Source organism: Galdieria sulphuraria, assembly GCF_000341285.1.
Source record: "Galdieria sulphuraria unplaced genomic scaffold scaf_61, whole genome shotgun sequence".
NCBI classification, from domain to species: Eukaryota; Rhodophyta; class Bangiophyceae; order Galdieriales; family Galdieriaceae; genus Galdieria; species Galdieria sulphuraria.
This window is the reverse complement of record NW_005178414.1, coordinates 72293-89227: the sequence shown is the minus strand read 5'-3', so window position 1 is coordinate 89227 and position 16935 is coordinate 72293. Positions and strand designations below refer to the sequence as shown.

The 16935-nt window shown below is 37.8% G+C and overlaps 9 protein-coding genes across 9 annotated transcripts; 6 read left to right on the top strand and 3 right to left on the bottom strand.

Annotated features, from left to right (window-relative positions):
- Gasu_57790 (glycine dehydrogenase subunit 2) lies at nt 1-1327 on the bottom strand. The gene is made up of 6 exons (XM_005703123.1): nt 1248-1327; nt 1176-1204; nt 993-1123; nt 710-938; nt 293-660; nt 1-242 (listed from the first exon to the last, which is right to left on the bottom strand). Exons 1-6 carry the CDS (start codon nt 1286-1288, stop codon nt 21-23), a joined length of 1020 nt encoding a protein of 339 aa, XP_005703180.1. The 5' UTR covers nt 1289-1327; the 3' UTR covers nt 1-20.
- A 3-nt stretch (nt 1328-1330) lies between these two features.
- Nucleotides 1331-2907, bottom strand: Gasu_57780 (uncharacterized protein). The gene is made up of 4 exons (XM_005703122.1): nt 2704-2907; nt 2188-2654; nt 2098-2139; nt 1331-2044 (listed from the first exon to the last, which is right to left on the bottom strand). Exons 1-4 carry the CDS (start codon nt 2897-2899, stop codon nt 1985-1987), a joined length of 765 nt encoding a protein of 254 aa, XP_005703179.1. The 5' UTR covers nt 2900-2907; the 3' UTR covers nt 1331-1984.
- A 10-nt stretch (nt 2908-2917) lies between these two features.
- Gasu_57770 (structural maintenance of chromosome (SMC ATPase family)) lies at nt 2918-6987 on the top strand. Its single transcript, XM_005703121.1, has 7 exons — nt 2918-3446; nt 3508-4101; nt 4155-4396; nt 4454-4693; nt 4751-5403; nt 5458-6332; nt 6387-6987. Exons 1-7 carry the CDS (start codon nt 2953-2955, stop codon nt 6964-6966), a joined length of 3678 nt encoding a protein of 1225 aa, XP_005703178.1. The 5' UTR covers nt 2918-2952; the 3' UTR covers nt 6967-6987.
- Nucleotides 6988-6997: 10 nt separating this feature from the next.
- Nucleotides 6998-8084, top strand: Gasu_57760 (S-formylglutathione hydrolase). The gene is made up of 4 exons (XM_005703120.1): nt 6998-7137; nt 7184-7325; nt 7384-7428; nt 7478-8084. Exons 1-4 carry the CDS (start codon nt 7006-7008, stop codon nt 8029-8031), a joined length of 873 nt encoding a protein of 290 aa, XP_005703177.1. The 5' UTR covers nt 6998-7005; the 3' UTR covers nt 8032-8084.
- Nucleotides 8085-8087: 3 nt separating this feature from the next.
- On the top strand, nt 8088-9002 carry Gasu_57750 (nuclear transcription factor Y, beta). Its single transcript, XM_005703119.1, has 3 exons — nt 8088-8342; nt 8409-8617; nt 8677-9002. The coding sequence occupies exons 1-3, from the start codon at nt 8214-8216 to the stop codon at nt 8759-8761; spliced, it is 423 nt and encodes a 140-aa protein (XP_005703176.1). The 5' UTR covers nt 8088-8213; the 3' UTR covers nt 8762-9002.
- Nucleotides 9003-9016: 14 nt separating this feature from the next.
- Gasu_57740 (uncharacterized protein) lies at nt 9017-9667 on the bottom strand. The gene is made up of 4 exons (XM_005703118.1): nt 9636-9667; nt 9400-9586; nt 9155-9353; nt 9017-9096 (listed from the first exon to the last, which is right to left on the bottom strand). The coding sequence occupies exons 1-4, from the start codon at nt 9649-9651 to the stop codon at nt 9067-9069; spliced, it is 432 nt and encodes a 143-aa protein (XP_005703175.1). The 5' UTR covers nt 9652-9667; the 3' UTR covers nt 9017-9066.
- A 150-nt stretch (nt 9668-9817) lies between these two features.
- Nucleotides 9818-11688, top strand: Gasu_57730 (uncharacterized protein). The gene has a single exon (XM_005703117.1). It carries the CDS (start codon nt 9895-9897, stop codon nt 11242-11244), a length of 1350 nt encoding a protein of 449 aa, XP_005703174.1. The 5' UTR covers nt 9818-9894; the 3' UTR covers nt 11245-11688.
- Nucleotides 11689-11777: 89 nt separating this feature from the next.
- On the top strand, nt 11778-15944 carry Gasu_57720 (formin-like family protein). Its single transcript, XM_005703116.1, has 10 exons — nt 11778-11960; nt 12004-12111; nt 12171-12430; nt 12484-12687; nt 12735-12845; nt 12900-12983; nt 13035-13060; nt 13113-13294; nt 13348-15298; nt 15349-15944. Exons 1-10 carry the CDS (start codon nt 11892-11894, stop codon nt 15828-15830), a joined length of 3477 nt encoding a protein of 1158 aa, XP_005703173.1. The 5' UTR covers nt 11778-11891; the 3' UTR covers nt 15831-15944.
- Nucleotides 15945-16137: 193 nt separating this feature from the next.
- Nucleotides 16138-16920, top strand: Gasu_57710 (transcription elongation factor S-II). The gene has a single exon (XM_005703115.1). It carries the CDS (start codon nt 16281-16283, stop codon nt 16893-16895), a length of 615 nt encoding a protein of 204 aa, XP_005703172.1. The 5' UTR covers nt 16138-16280; the 3' UTR covers nt 16896-16920.
- Nucleotides 16921-16935: the final 15 nt, after the last annotated feature.

Genomic DNA, 16935 nt, shown 5'->3' with positions numbered 1-16935 from the left:
CACCAATAATACGACCAGGCCTAAGAAACAATGCTAATGTGGATAGTGATTGTCAATATTAAATGATAGTATACGTACATTAAGCGTTTATATTCATCTTTCGTTGCAAAAAAAGCAGCATGTGGACCTTCGTTACCCATTGGCACTCCAAATCTTTGCGACGATCCTACGGCAAAGTCGGCATGCATCTCACCAGGAGGTTTCAACATAGTCAAAGCCAACAAATCACAACTCATAATAACCTAAATTATTTCATCTCTTTGATTCTTTTAGAAAACAATGTTCACCATACCTTTGCTCCAGAATGGTGAGCTTCTGTAATGATATTTTCATAGTCTTCGATTATACCTTGTGTGGTTGGATATTGCAATAGAATTCCACAAACTTGACCTTGTACTTCTTTCCAATTGAAAGAATGCATCTTTCCAACTACAACTTCGATACCGAAACCTTCAGCTCGAGTACAAATAACTCCTATGGTTTGTGGATGACATGAGTCGGATATGACAAATATTCTTTTCTTTTGCTTCGAAAGAGCATAACACATAGCCATCGCTTCAGCTGCAGCAGTGGCTTCATCTAACAATGAAGCTCCTGCAATAGGTAAACCAGTAAGATCCGAAACCATGGTTTGATAGTTCAACAGTGATTCGAGACGACCTACACATTTATCGTTTAATACGACACCAAATAAACGCATTCAACAAACCTTGTGAAACTTCGGCTTGGTACGGTGTATACTGAGTATACCAAGCCGGATTTTCCAATATGTTCCTTTGTATTACAGCTGGGACCAGTGTTCCATAATATCCCATACCAATATGATTTTGATACAATTCATTTCTTTGTGCTAGTTTCCTTATATATTTGAGTGCTTCACTCTCCGTCAAACCCGATCCTATTCCGAGACCGGTTTTGCTTCTTATCTTGGCAGGCACCTATTTCAAACACAAGTCAGTACGAGAAAACTCAATACAGCTTCTAAAACAGACTGTTTCTTGAATTAGTTCATCAAGCGTATTCAATTTTAGGGCTTGAAGCATGGCTTGTATATCTGCCTCTTTCCCTGAACCAATGTGTCTATTTTCAAAGATATCTTGAGCTTCCAAGACTGATCGAATACCTTGAAAAACAATCAACGAAAGCTAAACAAATAAAAGACAACGTTGACATACTTGTTGAATATAGAAAACGAGGAAATGAGCTAACGGAATTGAAATTTTTTTTCCATTCACCAACAACTTTACCATGCTTGTAGTCTTCGTGAACCAAACGTGAAGGCAACCATTCCCAAGTTCGACTCCTTCTAACCAGCTCTTTGTGTTTTTTAACAAGTTGGAGACAGTTTATTCTGGCAAACTTAGGTGCTTCCTTTAGCAAAAGAGCCATTTTAGTGAGGAAGCAAATGTATTGGTCACCACTATGGAAGAGAAATGCTTGCTATTCCAATCCACAGTTGATGATTGGTAGAAATGAAGCCGTTGCAACACCATAACAATTCTTCTTATGGAGTGAATTCATGATTGATTGATTGGAGGAGATGAGATAAAACACAGATTACTGGTAGAAAGATGGTTTATGATTAAAAAAGCAGATATCTAAAAAAATTGTTGAAATGAAATATTTGTTTAGGGAGAAATTGATTATCTTCCTTAGGGATATCGTGATAGGTAAACTTGGTTTAATTCCGAGACTTTTCGAGAACTCCAAATATAAAACATGCTGAAAACAACAAAGTATGAAAATGCAAATAAACTACTCGTAAAATTTTGGCACTAGTGTTTATTACTATTTCTCCTTTTGGAGGTAAAAGCACACAACTTTCATACAAGTTTGGCGTATCTCAAAAGCAAAACTTTTAGAACCCCAACAAGTTCCCAAGGCTTTAAAGAGAAATATAAACTTGGTATCTTTTTAAGTATGAAATATTGTACGACTAGTATATCTGGAGAATAAGAAAAGTGTCAAAAATATTGACTAAATATTAAACAAATTTCATGTTTCGTAATATGCTGTCTCTTTCTGCACTAAACTCTTTCAGTTTCTAGAAAATAGTCAAAAAAGACAGATTCAAATATTTCTCATTTTCAATCTTACTTCTTTGGCTTCATCGAGAACAATTCTGGCCAAAACAGGATCCTATAAGAATGATATTGATTGACGATCACAGCCAGATGCACAACCTACCTGAGGAAGCATCTGATAAGTATCGAGTTGCAACTGCTCCTCAATAACTTGCGCTTCCAACAAAGTTACTTTTTTACCTAGTTCTACAACTTCTTCATGTGTCACATCAACAGGTTGGCAACTAGAGTTTGCTTCATAACTTTCAAAAGCTTTTTTAAGTTTTTCCAAAGCTTTCTTTTCTTGGTCGACACTTGCTTGAGTAGCGGAAGATTGCTCTGCTTTGAAGCCAGTTATTACAGTTTCTAAATCTTTTTTAAAAGCCTCAAAATCTTTTAACAGTTTTTCCGCTTCATAATTTCTCTTTTTCTCTTCTTCTACTAGTTTCTCAACTTGCCACCATCTTTCTAGTTTCTGAGAAGCTGCTATCAGCAGTTCAGTCTGAGTATCTCTCAACGGATCGACGTTGCATTCAGCTGCAAACTCTGCCAAACTAGTAACACTGTCATTATTTTTCAAAAAGGTAACAACTAGAAGATAGGTATTGACTAAAGTTGTCTGGAAATATTGCAAACGTACGTTCCTCGGGAAAACAGTTGAGAGTTTTGCTAAGAGTCGTCTCTAGTCTATTTAATAGTTCAATCCTTTCTTCTAATTCTTCCACGAGAGCTTGCTTCTCTTGGTTTCTTTGTAAGGATAAAGTGGATAGTTTGGATAAAAAGTGTAAAGAAGGATGATGGGATAGCATCGAAATACGTTGAAGATTAGGCGCCATTTGAAATCGATGTACATGATTTGCGCGCCACTTGTGGTGGTAGTTCTTAGACAATGCATATTCAAGCTATTGTGATAAGTGGATTCAAGTCATACAGAGATACTGTAAAAATAAGTGACTTGAGCCCTGGACATAACGTTGTTGTTGGAAGAAACGGTTCTGGAAAGTCCAACTTTTTCGATGCCATACGATTTCTACTCTCAGACGCTTACACAAACTTGAGAAACAACGAGCGCCAAGCTCTGTTACATGAAGGAGTATCTAAAGCACCTTCCGCCTTTGTAGAAATTACTTTTGATAATTCTGATGGAAGACTTCCGTTCGATAAGGATCAAGTCACTTTGAGAAGAATAATAAGCCAGACCAAAGATGAATATGTCCTCGATAAGAAAAATGTAACCAGAACAGAAGTGTTCAACTTGTTGGAAACGGCTGGTTTTAGTAAGTCAAATCCTTACTATATCGTCCAACAAGGAAGAATTTCAGCCCTGTGTTCAATGAAGGATGAACAACGACTACAGCTTTTAGAGGAAGTTGCAGGAACGAAGTAAGTCGTTGTTACCTATGTTTGAGCCAATTCTTTTCCAATACCTTGTTGATTGCAATAGGCTTTATGACGAAAGAAGGGAAGAATCTCTGAAAATTCTACAAGAGACAGCCACCAAACGAACACGGATTCTTGAAGTAGTTAAATATCTTGAAGAAAGAATGTCGGAATTGGAAACAGAAAAGGAAGAACTCAAAAAATTGGAAGAATTGGAAACAGAAAGAAGGTCACTAGAATACACTCTCTATATAACAGAACTAGAAGAGATAAAAGAATCCTTAGAACAACTCGAAGCTGACCGACAAGGATTGGCAGATGAAAGTGAGAAACTTTATGAAACAAAAGAGTACAGTTCCAAACGTAAAGACACTCTGGAGCAACGAGTAGAAGATCTTGAACAACAAGTTAAATTAGCTCAATTCAAACTGCATGCCCTTCGAGAACAATATACCAATGAAAGTGAAAAGGAAGCAAGACTGAAAGTATCTCTCACTACCACTGAAGATACTGATAAGCTAAAAAAATCCAGTTTATCTGAATTACAAGACGCACTTCGAGAGGCTTCACAAAGAGAAAACGAGTGCCGTCATCAGTTGCAGAACATACAAAACCAGCTTGATAGAAAGATTCATGAAGAAATGGACCTAGAACAGCGGTAAATAATATCATATTCTATTCATAAGCATCAGTTCCGTAATGCTTTTCTAGGATAAACGAAATAGAACAAAAAGTGCTCCGTATGCATTCAAGAGAGCAAGGTCGTTCTAAATTTTCCAGTGTTCAGGAAAGAGATACATTTCTGCAAAATGAGATCCAAGAATTGGAATGGACTCTAACAGAAACAAAAAGTTCCTTAACTAACATATTGGAAGAACGTCAAAAGGTGGAAAACGACCAAAATACTTTAAAGGAAGAAGAGAAAAATCTCAACCATGAAATTCGTACTCTAAGTAAGCACTATGAAATATGCTATCATTTATAGTGCGATATTGACGCTTTACTTTCAGATGAAGAGTTGAAAGGCCTTCAAGAAGAAGTTTCTAGCTTCCAAGAACAACGTAATGCTTTGCAGCTTCAGAAACAAGAACTCTGGAGACAAGAAAACGAATATGAACAAGAACTATCTTCCATACAAAAAGATATTTCCAAAAAAGAACGCGACTTGTGCTATGCTTGCGGTGCAAAAATTTATGCGGCACTAGAAATCCTCGATAACGTTTTAAAAGATAAACCAAACCTTCGCACAGGTAAGTCACGTTCCGGTACTCTTTTCTTTTTATTATTCTGAATCTATCTGTGACAAGGATTTTATGGTCCATTATATACGCTCTTTACTGTCGACGATAAGTTCTCTCTCGCAGTTGAAGTGGCTGCTGGGCAGTCTCTTTCCTTCGTTGTAGTTGAAAACCATGAAAACGCTGCTGCTCTAGTCCAAGAACTGCAAAGAGTAAAGGGAGGAAGGCTGACATTCGTACCTCTGCAGGAAGTTGAACCAAAACAACTACCAGCTCTTCCTCCTACTCAAGATGCGTTTCCCATTCTCAACAAAATAGTACCCAAACAGACAGAATTGTATCCAGCGCTACAAGCAGTTTTCGGTTCTACACTCGTTGCGAGATCAATTTCTGTTGCAGCTTCCCTATCAAGAGAATATAACGTGAATTGTGTTACCTTGGACGGTGACACTGTAAACAAAACTGGAGCAATGGCTGGAGGTTATTCGGATCAGTCGCGTTCACGTTTAAAAGCTTTCAAAGAAGTACAAGTTTTAAGAGAAAATTTGCAAAAGTGTCAGGAAAAGTTGCAAAAAGTGAAGGATCAATTAAAGGAGAACGAAACGCAACTGAACCAATTATCTAGTTGGATACAAAAATCAGATGTTGAATGCTATACTAGATCATCACAGATTCATGACAAGGAAGAATGCTTGTCGAAAAATCGTCAAGAACAGAACAAAGTAAGTGTGCTTCATATTCTATACACTATCCTCGATTGAATAACACTTTTCTAGTTACAAGAACAATGGAGACAAATTCATAATAATGAAGATACACTTGCGCAAACAAAACGAGAAATTGAAACTGCAATATCCTTGCGAAAGCAAGAACTGGGGACTCCATTAGTTTCCACATTAACTTTGGAAGAACAGAGACAAACACAAGACATGGAAAGTGAGAAAATGGAACTCTTCAGCAAGCTTCAAGCCATTCATTCCGACAAAATGTCGTTGGAACAACAACTTGCAAGTTTGAATGCTGAAGTGGACGAATATCTCTACCGTAAAATTGCGTCATTACGTCTGGAGATTCAGAAACTGAAGCAAAACGACAGTGATGAAATGAATGACAATTGGCTTCATCCATCTATAGCCACAAAAGAAGATATAGAGGCTGAACATCGTTCTTTGTTATCAGAGCTTTCATCCGTAAAAAATGAAATAGAAATGTGGGAAGAAAAACTGGATAACTTTGTACAACAAGAAAATGAAATGAAGGAAGAATTGGAGACATTAAGACAGGATGAAACAAAGTCAAAGCAAGCCTTGGATGTAGTTTCGAGTAGAATGGAACAATTGTATCTTCGACGAGCTAAATTTCTTGAAAAGAAGTCATCTCTTGAACGCTCCATCGTTAGTCTTGGTTCCTTGCCTGCAAATTTTCACGAATACAGATCACTTAGTAGAAATATCTTGGAAAAGAGAATGCAACGCAACCAAAACAAACTGAAGAAATTCACGCACGTCAACCGAAAAGCTCTCGATCAATATCGAAACTTCACTGAACAGAGAGAAGCTCTTGGTAAACGTCTCGAAGAACTAGAAAAAGGTGACTCGTCTATACGTCAGCTTATAGAGACGTTGGACAACCGGAAAGATGAGGATATAAGGTGAGGAAACTTGATTTTCTCGAGTTCTTTTGATATTTACTGCATCATTTCAAGTCGGACATTTAGAACCGTTCGAGAACACTTTTCGAAACTCTTTGACGAATTGGTGCCTGGTGGAAAGGCTCGGTTGGTAATGAAATATCGTGGAAGTGATAGTTCTCGAGCTGATTCTTCCATCTTCGATGAGGAAAAAGAGAATGAGAATCCACAAAATTCAGAAAGGGAACCCTCGCGACCTCTTTCCTTTGCAGGAGTTTCCATCGAAGTCTCATTTCCAGGGTCTTCTCAGGTTTATCTGCTAGAGCAACTTAGTGGCGGCCAAAAGTCTATTGTAGCACTAGCACTTATATTTGCAATACAATTTCTGGATCCGGCTCCATTCTACTTGTTTGATGAAATTGACGCCAATCTGGATTCCACTTTCCGTAAAGCTGTCAGTAGACTTTTGCAGACACAGTCTCAGCAAGGTACTCAATTTATTACTACTACCTTTCGTCCAGAATTTCTATTCGTCGCAGACAAATGCTTTGGTGTTTCACAAGTCAACAAAATCAGTTCTATACAAGAAGTATCAAGAGACGACGCTTTGTTATTCGTTGGGTCAGAAGAGACAGAAATTTCTACTCAACAATAAAATAAATGGAAAGCAGAAATGGATTTCTTCACCCACAAAATGCAGCATTCCATTCATCAACTGTCATCTTCAAAATGTTTTGGTGCTACTGTGGAAAGATACTCACATATCTCTCCTACTTTAGGTAACACTTCAGCAAAGTTTCACGTGATTGTGCCTCCGCAGATAAAGGTAAGAAGGGACATAGTCTATGACGTTCTGGTTTGATACTTTGTAGGACAGAAAAGTACCCGTGCTATATTTTCTGGCTGGTTTAACTTGCAACGATGAAACTTTTGTTCTTTACAGTGGAGCTCAACGTTATGCAGCGTTTTACGGTATTTTGGTTGTCTGTCCTGATACCTCTCCTCGAGACACTGGTGTGTTATCACAGTGTGTGAGTTATTGCTAATCGTACTCATTGGAGTTTCTGGTTAGGAATTGAAGGAGAAGATCGCGAATACAACTTTGGAAGTAGTGCAGGTGTGTCGAATATCTCTGTTCGTAGTTTCAAGAGTTACGTGACTATCAGGTTTTTATGTAAACGCTACGACACAACCTTGGAACAAATGTTATCATATGTTTGATTATGTCACAAAGGAACTTCCAGAAGTGATATGTTCCAATTTCAACGTGGATAATACTAGACAAAGTATTTTTGGTCATTCTATGGGAGGACATGGAGCACTTATTTGTGCATTGAAGAATCCCACTCAATATCTTTCAGTCTCAGCTTTTGCTCCTGTGAGCAATCCTTTAAACTGTTCCTTTGGTCGTAAATGTTTAAGAGGCTATTTGGGCAACGATAAGGAGTCCTGGAAACAATACGATGCAACGGAGCTGATAAAGGGAAAGGGTCCTCAATTTTCAGATATATTCATTGACCAAGGAACTTTGGATCCATTTTTAAAAGACCAATTGTTGGTAGAAAACTTTCATAAAGCTTGTGACATGGTGGGTCAGAAGTTGACACTTCGTATGCGGCAAGGTTACGATCATGAATATAATTTTATTTCTACATTTATTCATGATCATTTTGCTTATCATAATTTAGCTTTGAGCCAAAAACCAAATGCTTCCATTTGAACATTTTTGTTGTTATTGAAAAGCTTTTGTTGAATAAAGATTTTTTTACAATGAGAAATTCTACTCATGTATAATTTGTACAGCCATGTAAATATCACATTACATTTTACATCGGTTATTATTTCCCAGTTTTTCCGTGGAAGGATTGAAGTTAGCCACTAATCTAGTTTGAAAGTGACAATATGGCCGAGGCACAGACAACCTCAAGCACTACTGGAGGTGGAGGTGGAGGTTCAGGAGATGAAAGTTATCACGCAAGGGAACAAGAGAAATTTTTGCCAACTGCAAATATCGCAAGAATCATGAAAAAGGTAAAGTTGTTGAAGTCTCTCGTATTTGACGAGTTTTTTGTTGTTGTTTACGGTATTTGTTGATAGGCTCTACCCCCAAACGCAAAGATAGCGAAAGACGGCAAGGATACCGTTCAAGAGTGTGTTTCAGAATTTGTTAGTTTTATTACTTCAGAAGCTAGTGATAAATGTCAACGTGAAAAACGCAAGACTATCAATGGCGACGATATTCTATGGGCAATGAATACTTTGGGTTTTGACAACTATGTAGAGCCTCTCAAAATCTATTTGGCGAGGTAAGCAGTTTGTTCTTTATTTTCAAAATTCTCATATTGTGGGGATCCAAAATGTACAGATATAGGGAAGCTATGTCTGCAGAGAAAGGTGAAGAAGGCCGTTCGCGTAGGGCAGCTAGTGAAGATGGCTCCTCATCACCTTGAAGACGGCAGTTGATGAGATACAAAACAAATAGTCTGTAGTATGGAGGGATAATTTGTCTATACGTAGTGGATAAGGTAGAAGTTCCTTAGAAGAGTATGGTGAAAATAGGAGCTTGCTCAAAAAGTTAATAGAAAATACGCAACAAGTGCACTATATTTAGTTTGTTTTACCACACTGTCTTTGGTGGGTCATAAAGCTATTCAAAACAACTATTCGAAATAAGGTGCAGTGACTTGTTCACGAACAATATTGTTCTTATGATTCAATTCCGTATGAGGATCATTGGACTTGACACAAGGCTGATTCACATTTCCAAACAGCAAATATTGAGTATCTGAATAGGAAATATTTCCACAATCGCCGTTGAATATCCCAAGGGTAGGCGTTGATACTATTCTAAGAAGAACTCGACCTGTTGTTTCAACAGAACTCAATTTTCTGTTCCAGTGTATCATATTACACCAAACTGGTCCATTGTCCTTGAAGCTGTTTAAATCATCCATAGGAAGAATGACATTCCCAACTAGAGTGTTTCTTCTCCAAGCTGCAGTTTTATATAGTTTCATAACATAGTAGATATCTGGTATTGCACTAGACTTGTCAATCAAAGCAGTGGAAGAAGTCCAGTGCAACTTACGTAGATATGAAATGATTTGGCATCAACCTTTGCTTATTACAATCCTTATTCTTTTGTCCTTTCTTTTTTCTTGAATGAGAAGCTAAAAGATTTCTATATAAAGGTGCTTCTTCAACTGCCATTTCAAATTGGGTAGCCAACTTGAGGTTCTCCAACTCAATACTCTTACTACTCCAGACTTGCAAAACTACACATCAAACAGTCAGCATAAATATCAATAGAGATACAAGCATTACCTTGTATGCTCAACATGTCTCTTTACAAATGACTCCCTTCTATGTGCATCGCTTGCTTTCTACTTTATCCACAAATATGGAATGGCAGACAAGTCGTCGCATCCATTTTTTCTACGTGGATCTCCCCATCACGGATTCCATCCAATCATTATCCGTCTCGAAGCAACCAGACAAGATGAGAATGAGATTATCCGATTCCTCCATATTCATTCGTCGGTAGCCATTGTGGTGGCGTGAGACTTGTTTGTTTCAAGTGTGCATGTGCTGCACATTTGTGTCTATAACAAGACCTTTCGTAGCCATACGTCATAGAAAGGAGGGTCTTGTAACTTATCCAGAGGGTATTGGAACTTCAAAAGCGTCCAAATGTTGTCCTTTGTTGCGTTGTCACAAAAGGAAGGAAAACTTTCGCCGACAAGAAAAAGTCTCGTTCAAGTGCGTTCTCGAAAAGTTGAGCACTTGGATGACTCATTTGACAAATATTTTGGGGGACAACACCAAAAAGCTTTGGAGACAAACAACTCAGGCTGAAGAACAACAAACAGAAGGAGAAACGGTGCAATATTCGGTAGTTTACTCCCAAAAACAACTTTTAAAAGGGCAGTTGGAGAATATTTTACGGGACTTTTACTTTTTGCCACACACCCTAAGGGTTGGTACAGCATTATCTCACAAACTGTCCAGAAATGTGACACTATCTCACCCAGTGTTGGAACGATTGGGCTTCCCAGTGGTTCTTCATATCCCGAAGCTACTGTTTTTACTATTTATTTCCTCCTTCTCATTTTTCAAAAATTGGTTAAAGATTGAGTTTTTAAGTTTGGACGATATGGAGTATTTGTCTCCTGAAGAAGGTCAACTGGTGGCAAGATTTCATTTATGTTTGGCAGTTAACAATAGAAAAGTGCAACAAGTTGTATTTCTTCGTATTCATTTAGACTCTAATGGGAATATAATGGGTTGGCAAGAACGTTGGTCGGAGTCCATTGCCGACCTTTCAAACATACCCAAGACAGTGAGCAACCTATCAAATGAAAGCAAAACTTTATTTCATAGCAATGGAAGTTGCGAAAATTCTTCCTCTAGCAATATGGAAAAGACCGTTAAGGGAGGTAGTCTGGATATCGCAGTACTTCAAAAGAATTTATTTAGTGCCTTTCTTCGGAAGAAAACCTATATTCAGCGATCAGAGTGGTATCATTCGCGTGTAAACAAAATTATCAATTGGTCAAAGGAACAGGCTCCAAGGCTATTCTCCTCACCAGTGGATCTGGGAGACATTTACTCGGAATTTGTCGAGTTGGAGAACCCTTTTGTTGTCGCATACGGAATTTCAGCAGTTCAACAAGTTCATCGAGGTATTCGTATATTAACTAGACTGTTGTTCCAGTATATGGACTGTAATATTATGAGTGTCGTTCATCCTAATCCGGAGACAGTTATAGCAGTATATCGTATATATGGAAAAGGGCGTTTTTTGGGTGGAAGAGTACAATATTTGAGCAGAAACATTATGACAATAGATCTGGAAGGAAAGATAGTTCGGCACCAGGAAACTTGGAATGTTGAAAGAAATGAAATTGTAAAAATGTGGTTGTCTAATGAATAAATCGCTGACTGACTGTTAAAATTGATTGGCTATACATTTTCTCATTTTGAATGAATGCCTATTTGGTTCTTGTCCAAGTCTCTTCTGGTAACTGTATAGAGACCCTTGATCGAGGCACAACATCCAAGTCAACTAGACATTGAACGTTTCATCCTCTCTTCATGAAGCTGATTGAAAGGCTTTAAAGAGATATTTTGTATGTAAATCCTTCAAAGGAAATTTCCCCTGGTGTTGAATTCTAAGGAATAAGGAGTACAATCGTCTGAGATTTTTTGTGCAGCTTAAACTGTTTATACATTATAAAGTTGGATGAAGACTTTCAAAGGGTCTCATCCTATTTTAGGAATAACTTTACATAGGGGTTTTGCCGACTAGACATAGCCTTATCAGCACTCTCCAGGAATCTAAGTATCACTATCTGCAGATAAATTCAACTTGGTCTAGTTATAGGACAAGGTCCAAAACATCTAACCAGACAACTTTATTGCCTTTCTCTTGCACACAAAACTGATCCATATCTTTCAAAAAGAAAGAAATTGCGCCATTTTTATTGCGCCAAAATTTTTATTTTTTCTTCTTTACTTTTTGATCTCAACAAAAACAAAGAGATTCATTTCATTTTGTGTTTTGAAAAAGAGAGTGGAGGAATGAAGGTTTTGTATTATTCTTCCAGTGGCGCTATTCCCTCTACATTTCTTCTAGGACAAAAAATTATGGTGAGTTGTGCATCAATCTTCAACCTCTACTGAAGACATGTAGCAATGGTTGGATACAAATAAGTCAACTTATGAAAAAGTGGACGTGTTCTCCAATAGAAAGGCAAGAGAAGATTTGGAAAGTTTACATGGCAAAGTACAAATACCTTGTGTTAGTCATGCATTATAAATATTTCTAGCGTTCAATATCTAAATGGAAACTAATGATAGTTGATTTGGGAAGATCGACTTGTTACAAGAAAACAAGTAGAACAAGCATTGGAACAAGACAGCGTGTATGATCTGCTGTTTGGAGAAGAAATAAGCGATGCATCGAGGAGAATGAAGCAGACGAAAAAGGAAACAATGAATACGACAACGACAAAAATCATTCAAAAGGAGTACTTGCATTCCGAGGAATTTTATTTGGACGATAGGGACATATCTTCTGTTAGTCAACAAGAAAAGTTTCTAAATGGTGTAAGAAGAAGGTGAAAAGGTTAAATTGCGTACCTTTTGTTTCCTTTTTGAACCATTTGATTAGATTGTATGTTGCCAAGTACCTGATGGAAGACGCCTCTCAACACATAAAGACTACTATGGTTTCTGTAAAATATCCCAAGCAATCCTCTTATTTGAAACGCTACATTCAATTGAAACAACATTTACTATGCATCTTTGAAACGGAGACATCTTCTCATACAAATCCAGATGAGATGATTTCTCTCTCAAAATTTTTCTTAAAAAGGTATGGCAGTAAATTATGAAAATGACAAAAACTGATAAGTTAAAAAGACACAAGTCCACAATGATCAAAGTTACAGCGAACAATTGTTCATTTGATATATTATTTCAAAGCAGGGAGACCTGTAGTGCTTGGTGGAATATTCTTCTTCGAACAAAAAGGTAATTGATACCTTGAATATGGAAAATTGTTTTTACTAAAGAAGAGTCGAGCAGGTATCTTCAACTTCAAGAAGAAGAAGCTAGAATGATGAATCAACTCAATGAGACATTTGAAATGTTCACAATTAACGTAAACAGGTATGCATGCTCTGTTGCAATTGCTTAGAGTTTTGACACAATTTTCCTTAGAGAACAAGCTGCATGTCGAATCCAAGGTGAGAATGCCAATTATTGCTTCCGAAAACATATGCTGAAACAGGCATTAAGCTACGTGGAGAGCATTTCAAAGTCGAAAGCTAGTGGCACAGATTCGAAGATCGCTTGAAGCTGCTGAATCAGGTCAGCGAGAGTATTTGGACGGAGTTCTAGAAGGCTTAGAGATAATTGGATCGGGGAAAATAGGCACTGAAGTACGTCTACGTGGGTGGATTCAATGGGACAGAAATTTCGTAAGTAGTTGTAAAATTTCACTATAAAGTTTTTTTATGATGGAGCCTGTTAGATAAAAATACAGTGGTACAGAAAGCTTCCTCTATCTTCAGACGACAACATCGAACCTATTTCAACTGCAAATCAAAATCGGAGGGTAGTAACAGCAGACGACATAGGTCAGCAGCTTCTTGCAAAAGTTTCTTGTCAATCTTCAAGCAATTGCAATCCAGATACTCTCGAGTCAAAATCCATCTTTCTTGAACTTGCGTCACCTGTTGTTTTACCAGAAAATATGAGGTCGAGATTGGAACAGAGCATAATTCGAGAAGTAGGAGAGTATTGGGTAGATGTCGTGATCATTGGAGACTTTGAAAATAATATAAACACTAGCCGTCGACTAAGTCAGCAACAATGTTTCCTTTTCAAAGTTACCAGTGAAAGAATCACGATTCATAACCGATATCATTTTCGGAAGGCGATTGGTAAATATTCATTATCGCAGTTGAATTGGGTGAGAATTGATCAAGAAGCCAAGTCTATCAACGACGAAACAGCAAAGTGTTTCCTTATTGCTTTCAAAAACGACAAAGTTTTTCATATCTCCACAAAAAGTAATATGGAACGAGAAGAACTGGTCATGACAATAAGAGCATTTCGAGCGATCCATATCATTGGTTCAAGGTTGAACTCATTTCCATCTTGTGATTTATCTTCGAACAAATTGCAGTTGCTAAAGTTTCATGGAATGAAGAAAATATTCAAGAAATTTAAAGATGATAAACAAGTGGAAGTTACCTGTGACTATGCTCCGAAACAGAACATAATGGAAGCTGTTACACTTCAAATGGAAGATCTGAACACAACATGTATCGATCATTCCACACAGTCACCTGAGACAATACAGCCGTTTCAGGAACCTAACAATATCAGTACTGACAAGGATGAAAGCAATGTAATATTACATCATTCAAACGAAACAACAGAGGTAAACAAGAGACAAAAGCCTCTTCACTCATTAGGTGAACCCAGCTTGCCTTCAGGTGGCAAGAAACAAGCTATAGAGATTCACAGTATGCCAGGCATGCGGCCATCAAGAGTGATAGTTCCTTTGGAAGAAAAGAGTCTTGAACTTGAAGTGAGCAATGTTCAGTCCAGAAATGACGTTACAACCAGAAGAATTCATTGGCATAAGATTCCAATGAATCGTCTCAAAGACTCTATTTGGCAGGAGACACAAGCGATCACTTGGAAGGTTGATGAGAGTGAAATAAAAGCGATATTCCAATTGCAATTGGAACAGACGAATTTTTCTGTTCAACAAAGTTCAGGTATTTATGGCGAAGCCGTGCAACAAGTAACTTTCCTTGATGACAGATATGCTCGTAATTTGGAGATTCTAATGGGACGCTTTCGTAACCTTGGCGGTGAGAAGGTGAAAGAACTTATTTTGAATGGCGATTGCTCTTCTGTCACTAAGATGGACGAATTTTTACCTCTCTTATCAAGTCTTGTCCCGTCCTCGGATGTTCAACAGCAGCTTTTGGATAAAGCCAAGAATGTAGATCTTACAACAGTTTCACCTCCAGAAAGATTCCTTCTTACCTTGTGTGAAGTTCCCCGATGTAGTCAGAAAGTCCAAAGTATCCTCTTTAAGCTCATGTTTCAAGAAACGAGTGACAAAGTATTGCATGATTTGGAAGCACTGATGCAAGGTGCCAAAGAAATTTGTCAAAGCAATGGTTTGAAAGAAATCGTCTCGTTGAGCTTGTCCATTGGAAATGTTCTCAATGCACACCATCCACAAGGAAATGCGAAAGGCTATTCCATTGAAGATATCAACATTTTTAATGGAGTCCGTTCTTCCCGTTTCTCCCGCGTCACGTTACTCAATTACATGATTAGCATTTTGAAAAGAAATATGCCACAGGTATTATCATTTGCAGATGAACTACCCTCTCTACGTTTGTGTGCATTTTTGGACAGTGACAATGTATTGGCACAATTTGAAGGTTTAGAACATGGTTGGACTCCATTTCATTTTGAATGAAAATCATACTAATGCTTCTTATAGATATGCAACAGATGCATACGGAGATCTGTCGAAGCCTTGAAGAATCGTGTTCCATGCCATTTGGAGAAATGATGATGCCTTGGTATGAGAAAGCTCAAAGGACAATGGAAAACTTGAGAACGATGATTCATACTTGGCAGGAAAACATGGAGGATGTTATTCTGTATTTGCCTTCTGTTGACACAGCTGCTTGTTACAATTCCGTCTTTCAGCATTTATATCGATTTGTTTCTGACTTTCAAAGGGCTTGGGATGAAACTGAACAGTTGCAAGTACTTCAAAGGACTGGTATCCAATTTGCTAGAGTCAAAACTCAGCCACAACAAGTTCACGAAAGGCTAGAAGTTCACAATGTTTACAAGAGTTTGGAAACTCTTCCAATGACAACACCACCTTCTCCTCCTCCTCCTCCTCCACCACCACCAATTATCAGTACAATTTTCATCTCTTTCATCTATGCCTTCATTTTCGGTTGTGACTAGTATCCAATAGATGAGCATATATGGAAAATCAGGTTATCAATGAGTTGTTGTTTAGTTATGGAAAGAAAGACACGTTCTACCAAACGCTTTTTGTATAAACTTTTTATACTCTTCTAGTATTGATTTTCGAAGATAACTTGTCTCCAACCGCGTTTATTCCTGAATGGGTGCTAAGAAATCATAAATATGTTGATATGAATAATGATTAGGTTGCAAACGGTGAATGTAAAAGACATGAAGATAGGAATGGTGGGTATCTTTCCAATTCTAGTATATAAACTCAAAAAAGAGAAACTTCTCCGAATCAACTGTCCAAGCAAACTCATTTTCATATGTATCAACATTGTCTTTATGTCGTCTCTAAGAAAATTTGTACAAAATCAGATGAACATTATCATAAGAGACGATTCAACCATCCTCGGATGAGTTAAAACCCCTTCAATTGAATGAATGGATGCGCCTTGTACTGAAACAGGAAATAAAAGAAAACGTGAAACAGCAAATCAACAAGAAAACAACTCACAAGAAAAACGAGATGGCAAACCGTTCAAGTTTCGTATCACAGGCATACCCATGCGTGACAAAGTGCGCACACTATTTTACCAAGTTCTTACAACAACTGAAGAAAGGAAACAAGAAAAACAAAAACCTATCCACGTGACGGTCGAAGAAATAGAAGAAGAACTATTCAAGAGCTGTGATAAAGAAACGGGGAAAGACTACCAAGAAAGATTTCGAAGTTTGTACCGTAACTTGAAAGACGCCAAAAACGCGAGTTTAAGGGAAGCTGTTTTGTCGAGAACGATACTTCCCAAGGACTTTGTAGTCATGACACCCCATGAGTTGGCCAACCCGGAACTTAAAAAGGAGCGCGAACAACTGAGAAAAGAAAGTATTCGCGAGTCAAAGAAAAGTGTTGATACTCAAACTTTTTCGGAAGAGTTTCAGTGCAGAAAGTGTGGACTTCGCAAGTGCTCTTTTTTTCAGATGCAGACACGTAGTGCGGATGAACCCATGACTACGTTTGTAACTTGTCACCATTGTGGGAACCGTTGGAAACAATAATATAAATAAAAGTATTGATCAGTAGGAAGAATGAGAAAAT

What these genes read in the sequence shown, in the direction of transcription:
- Gasu_57740 (XM_005703118.1), bottom strand. An exon ending in CCAAATCATTTCATATCTAC is followed by an intron (nt 9,354 to 9,399) that starts GTAAGTTGCACT and finishes TGACAAGTCTAG; the next exon opens with TGCAATACCAGATATCTACT. An exon ending in GTCGAGTTCTTCTTAGAATA is followed by an intron (nt 9,097 to 9,154) that starts GTATCAACGCCT and finishes TTTCCTATTCAG; the next exon opens with ATACTCAATATTTGCTGTTT.
- Gasu_57730 (XM_005703117.1), top strand. Translation starts at nt 9,895, where the DNA reads ATGTGCTGCACATTTGTGTCTATAACAAGACCTTTCGTAGCCATACGT.
- Gasu_57770 (XM_005703121.1), top strand. Translation starts at nt 2,953, where the DNA reads ATGCATATTCAAGCTATTGTGATAAGTGGATTCAAGTCATACAGAGAT. An exon ending in GAAATGGACCTAGAACAGCG is followed by an intron (nt 4,102 to 4,154) that starts GTAAATAATATC and finishes ATGCTTTTCTAG; the next exon opens with GATAAACGAAATAGAACAAA. An exon ending in CCATGAAATTCGTACTCTAA is followed by an intron (nt 4,397 to 4,453) that starts GTAAGCACTATG and finishes CTTTACTTTCAG; the next exon opens with ATGAAGAGTTGAAAGGCCTT.
- Gasu_57720 (XM_005703116.1), top strand. Translation starts at nt 11,892, where the DNA reads ATGAAGGTTTTGTATTATTCTTCCAGTGGCGCTATTCCCTCTACATTT. An exon ending in CTAAATGGTGTAAGAAGAAG is followed by an intron (nt 12,431 to 12,483) that starts GTGAAAAGGTTA and finishes CCATTTGATTAG; the next exon opens with ATTGTATGTTGCCAAGTACC. An exon ending in TTCACAATTAACGTAAACAG is followed by an intron (nt 12,984 to 13,034) that starts GTATGCATGCTC and finishes AATTTTCCTTAG; the next exon opens with AGAACAAGCTGCATGTCGAA.
- Gasu_57780 (XM_005703122.1), bottom strand. Translation starts at nt 2,899, where the DNA reads ATGGCGCCTAATCTTCAACGTATTTCGATGCTATCCCATCATCCTTCT. An exon ending in CTTATCAGATGCTTCCTCAG is followed by an intron (nt 2,140 to 2,187) that starts GTAGGTTGTGCA and finishes TCATTCTTATAG; the next exon opens with GATCCTGTTTTGGCCAGAAT. An exon ending in TTCTCGATGAAGCCAAAGAA is followed by an intron (nt 2,045 to 2,097) that starts GTAAGATTGAAA and finishes ACTATTTTCTAG; the next exon opens with AAACTGAAAGAGTTTAGTGC.
- Gasu_57710 (XM_005703115.1), top strand. Translation starts at nt 16,281, where the DNA reads ATGGATGCGCCTTGTACTGAAACAGGAAATAAAAGAAAACGTGAAACA.
- Gasu_57750 (XM_005703119.1), top strand. Translation starts at nt 8,214, where the DNA reads ATGGCCGAGGCACAGACAACCTCAAGCACTACTGGAGGTGGAGGTGGA. An exon ending in TCGCAAGAATCATGAAAAAG is followed by an intron (nt 8,343 to 8,408) that starts GTAAAGTTGTTG and finishes ATTTGTTGATAG; the next exon opens with GCTCTACCCCCAAACGCAAA. An exon ending in CTCAAAATCTATTTGGCGAG is followed by an intron (nt 8,618 to 8,676) that starts GTAAGCAGTTTG and finishes CAAAATGTACAG; the next exon opens with ATATAGGGAAGCTATGTCTG.
- Gasu_57790 (XM_005703123.1), bottom strand. Translation starts at nt 1,288, where the DNA reads ATGGTTGCCTTCACGTTTGGTTCACGAAGACTACAAGCATG. An exon ending in TCACGAAGACTACAAGCATG is followed by an intron (nt 1,205 to 1,247) that starts GTAAAGTTGTTG and finishes CAATTCCGTTAG; the next exon opens with CTCATTTCCTCGTTTTCTAT. An exon ending in TCGTTTTCTATATTCAACAA is followed by an intron (nt 1,124 to 1,175) that starts GTATGTCAACGT and finishes TTGTTTTTCAAG; the next exon opens with GTATTCGATCAGTCTTGGAA.
- Gasu_57760 (XM_005703120.1), top strand. Translation starts at nt 7,006, where the DNA reads ATGCAGCATTCCATTCATCAACTGTCATCTTCAAAATGTTTTGGTGCT. An exon ending in TTGTGCCTCCGCAGATAAAG is followed by an intron (nt 7,138 to 7,183) that starts GTAAGAAGGGAC and finishes GATACTTTGTAG; the next exon opens with GACAGAAAAGTACCCGTGCT. An exon ending in TACCTCTCCTCGAGACACTG is followed by an intron (nt 7,326 to 7,383) that starts GTGTGTTATCAC and finishes GTTTCTGGTTAG; the next exon opens with GAATTGAAGGAGAAGATCGC.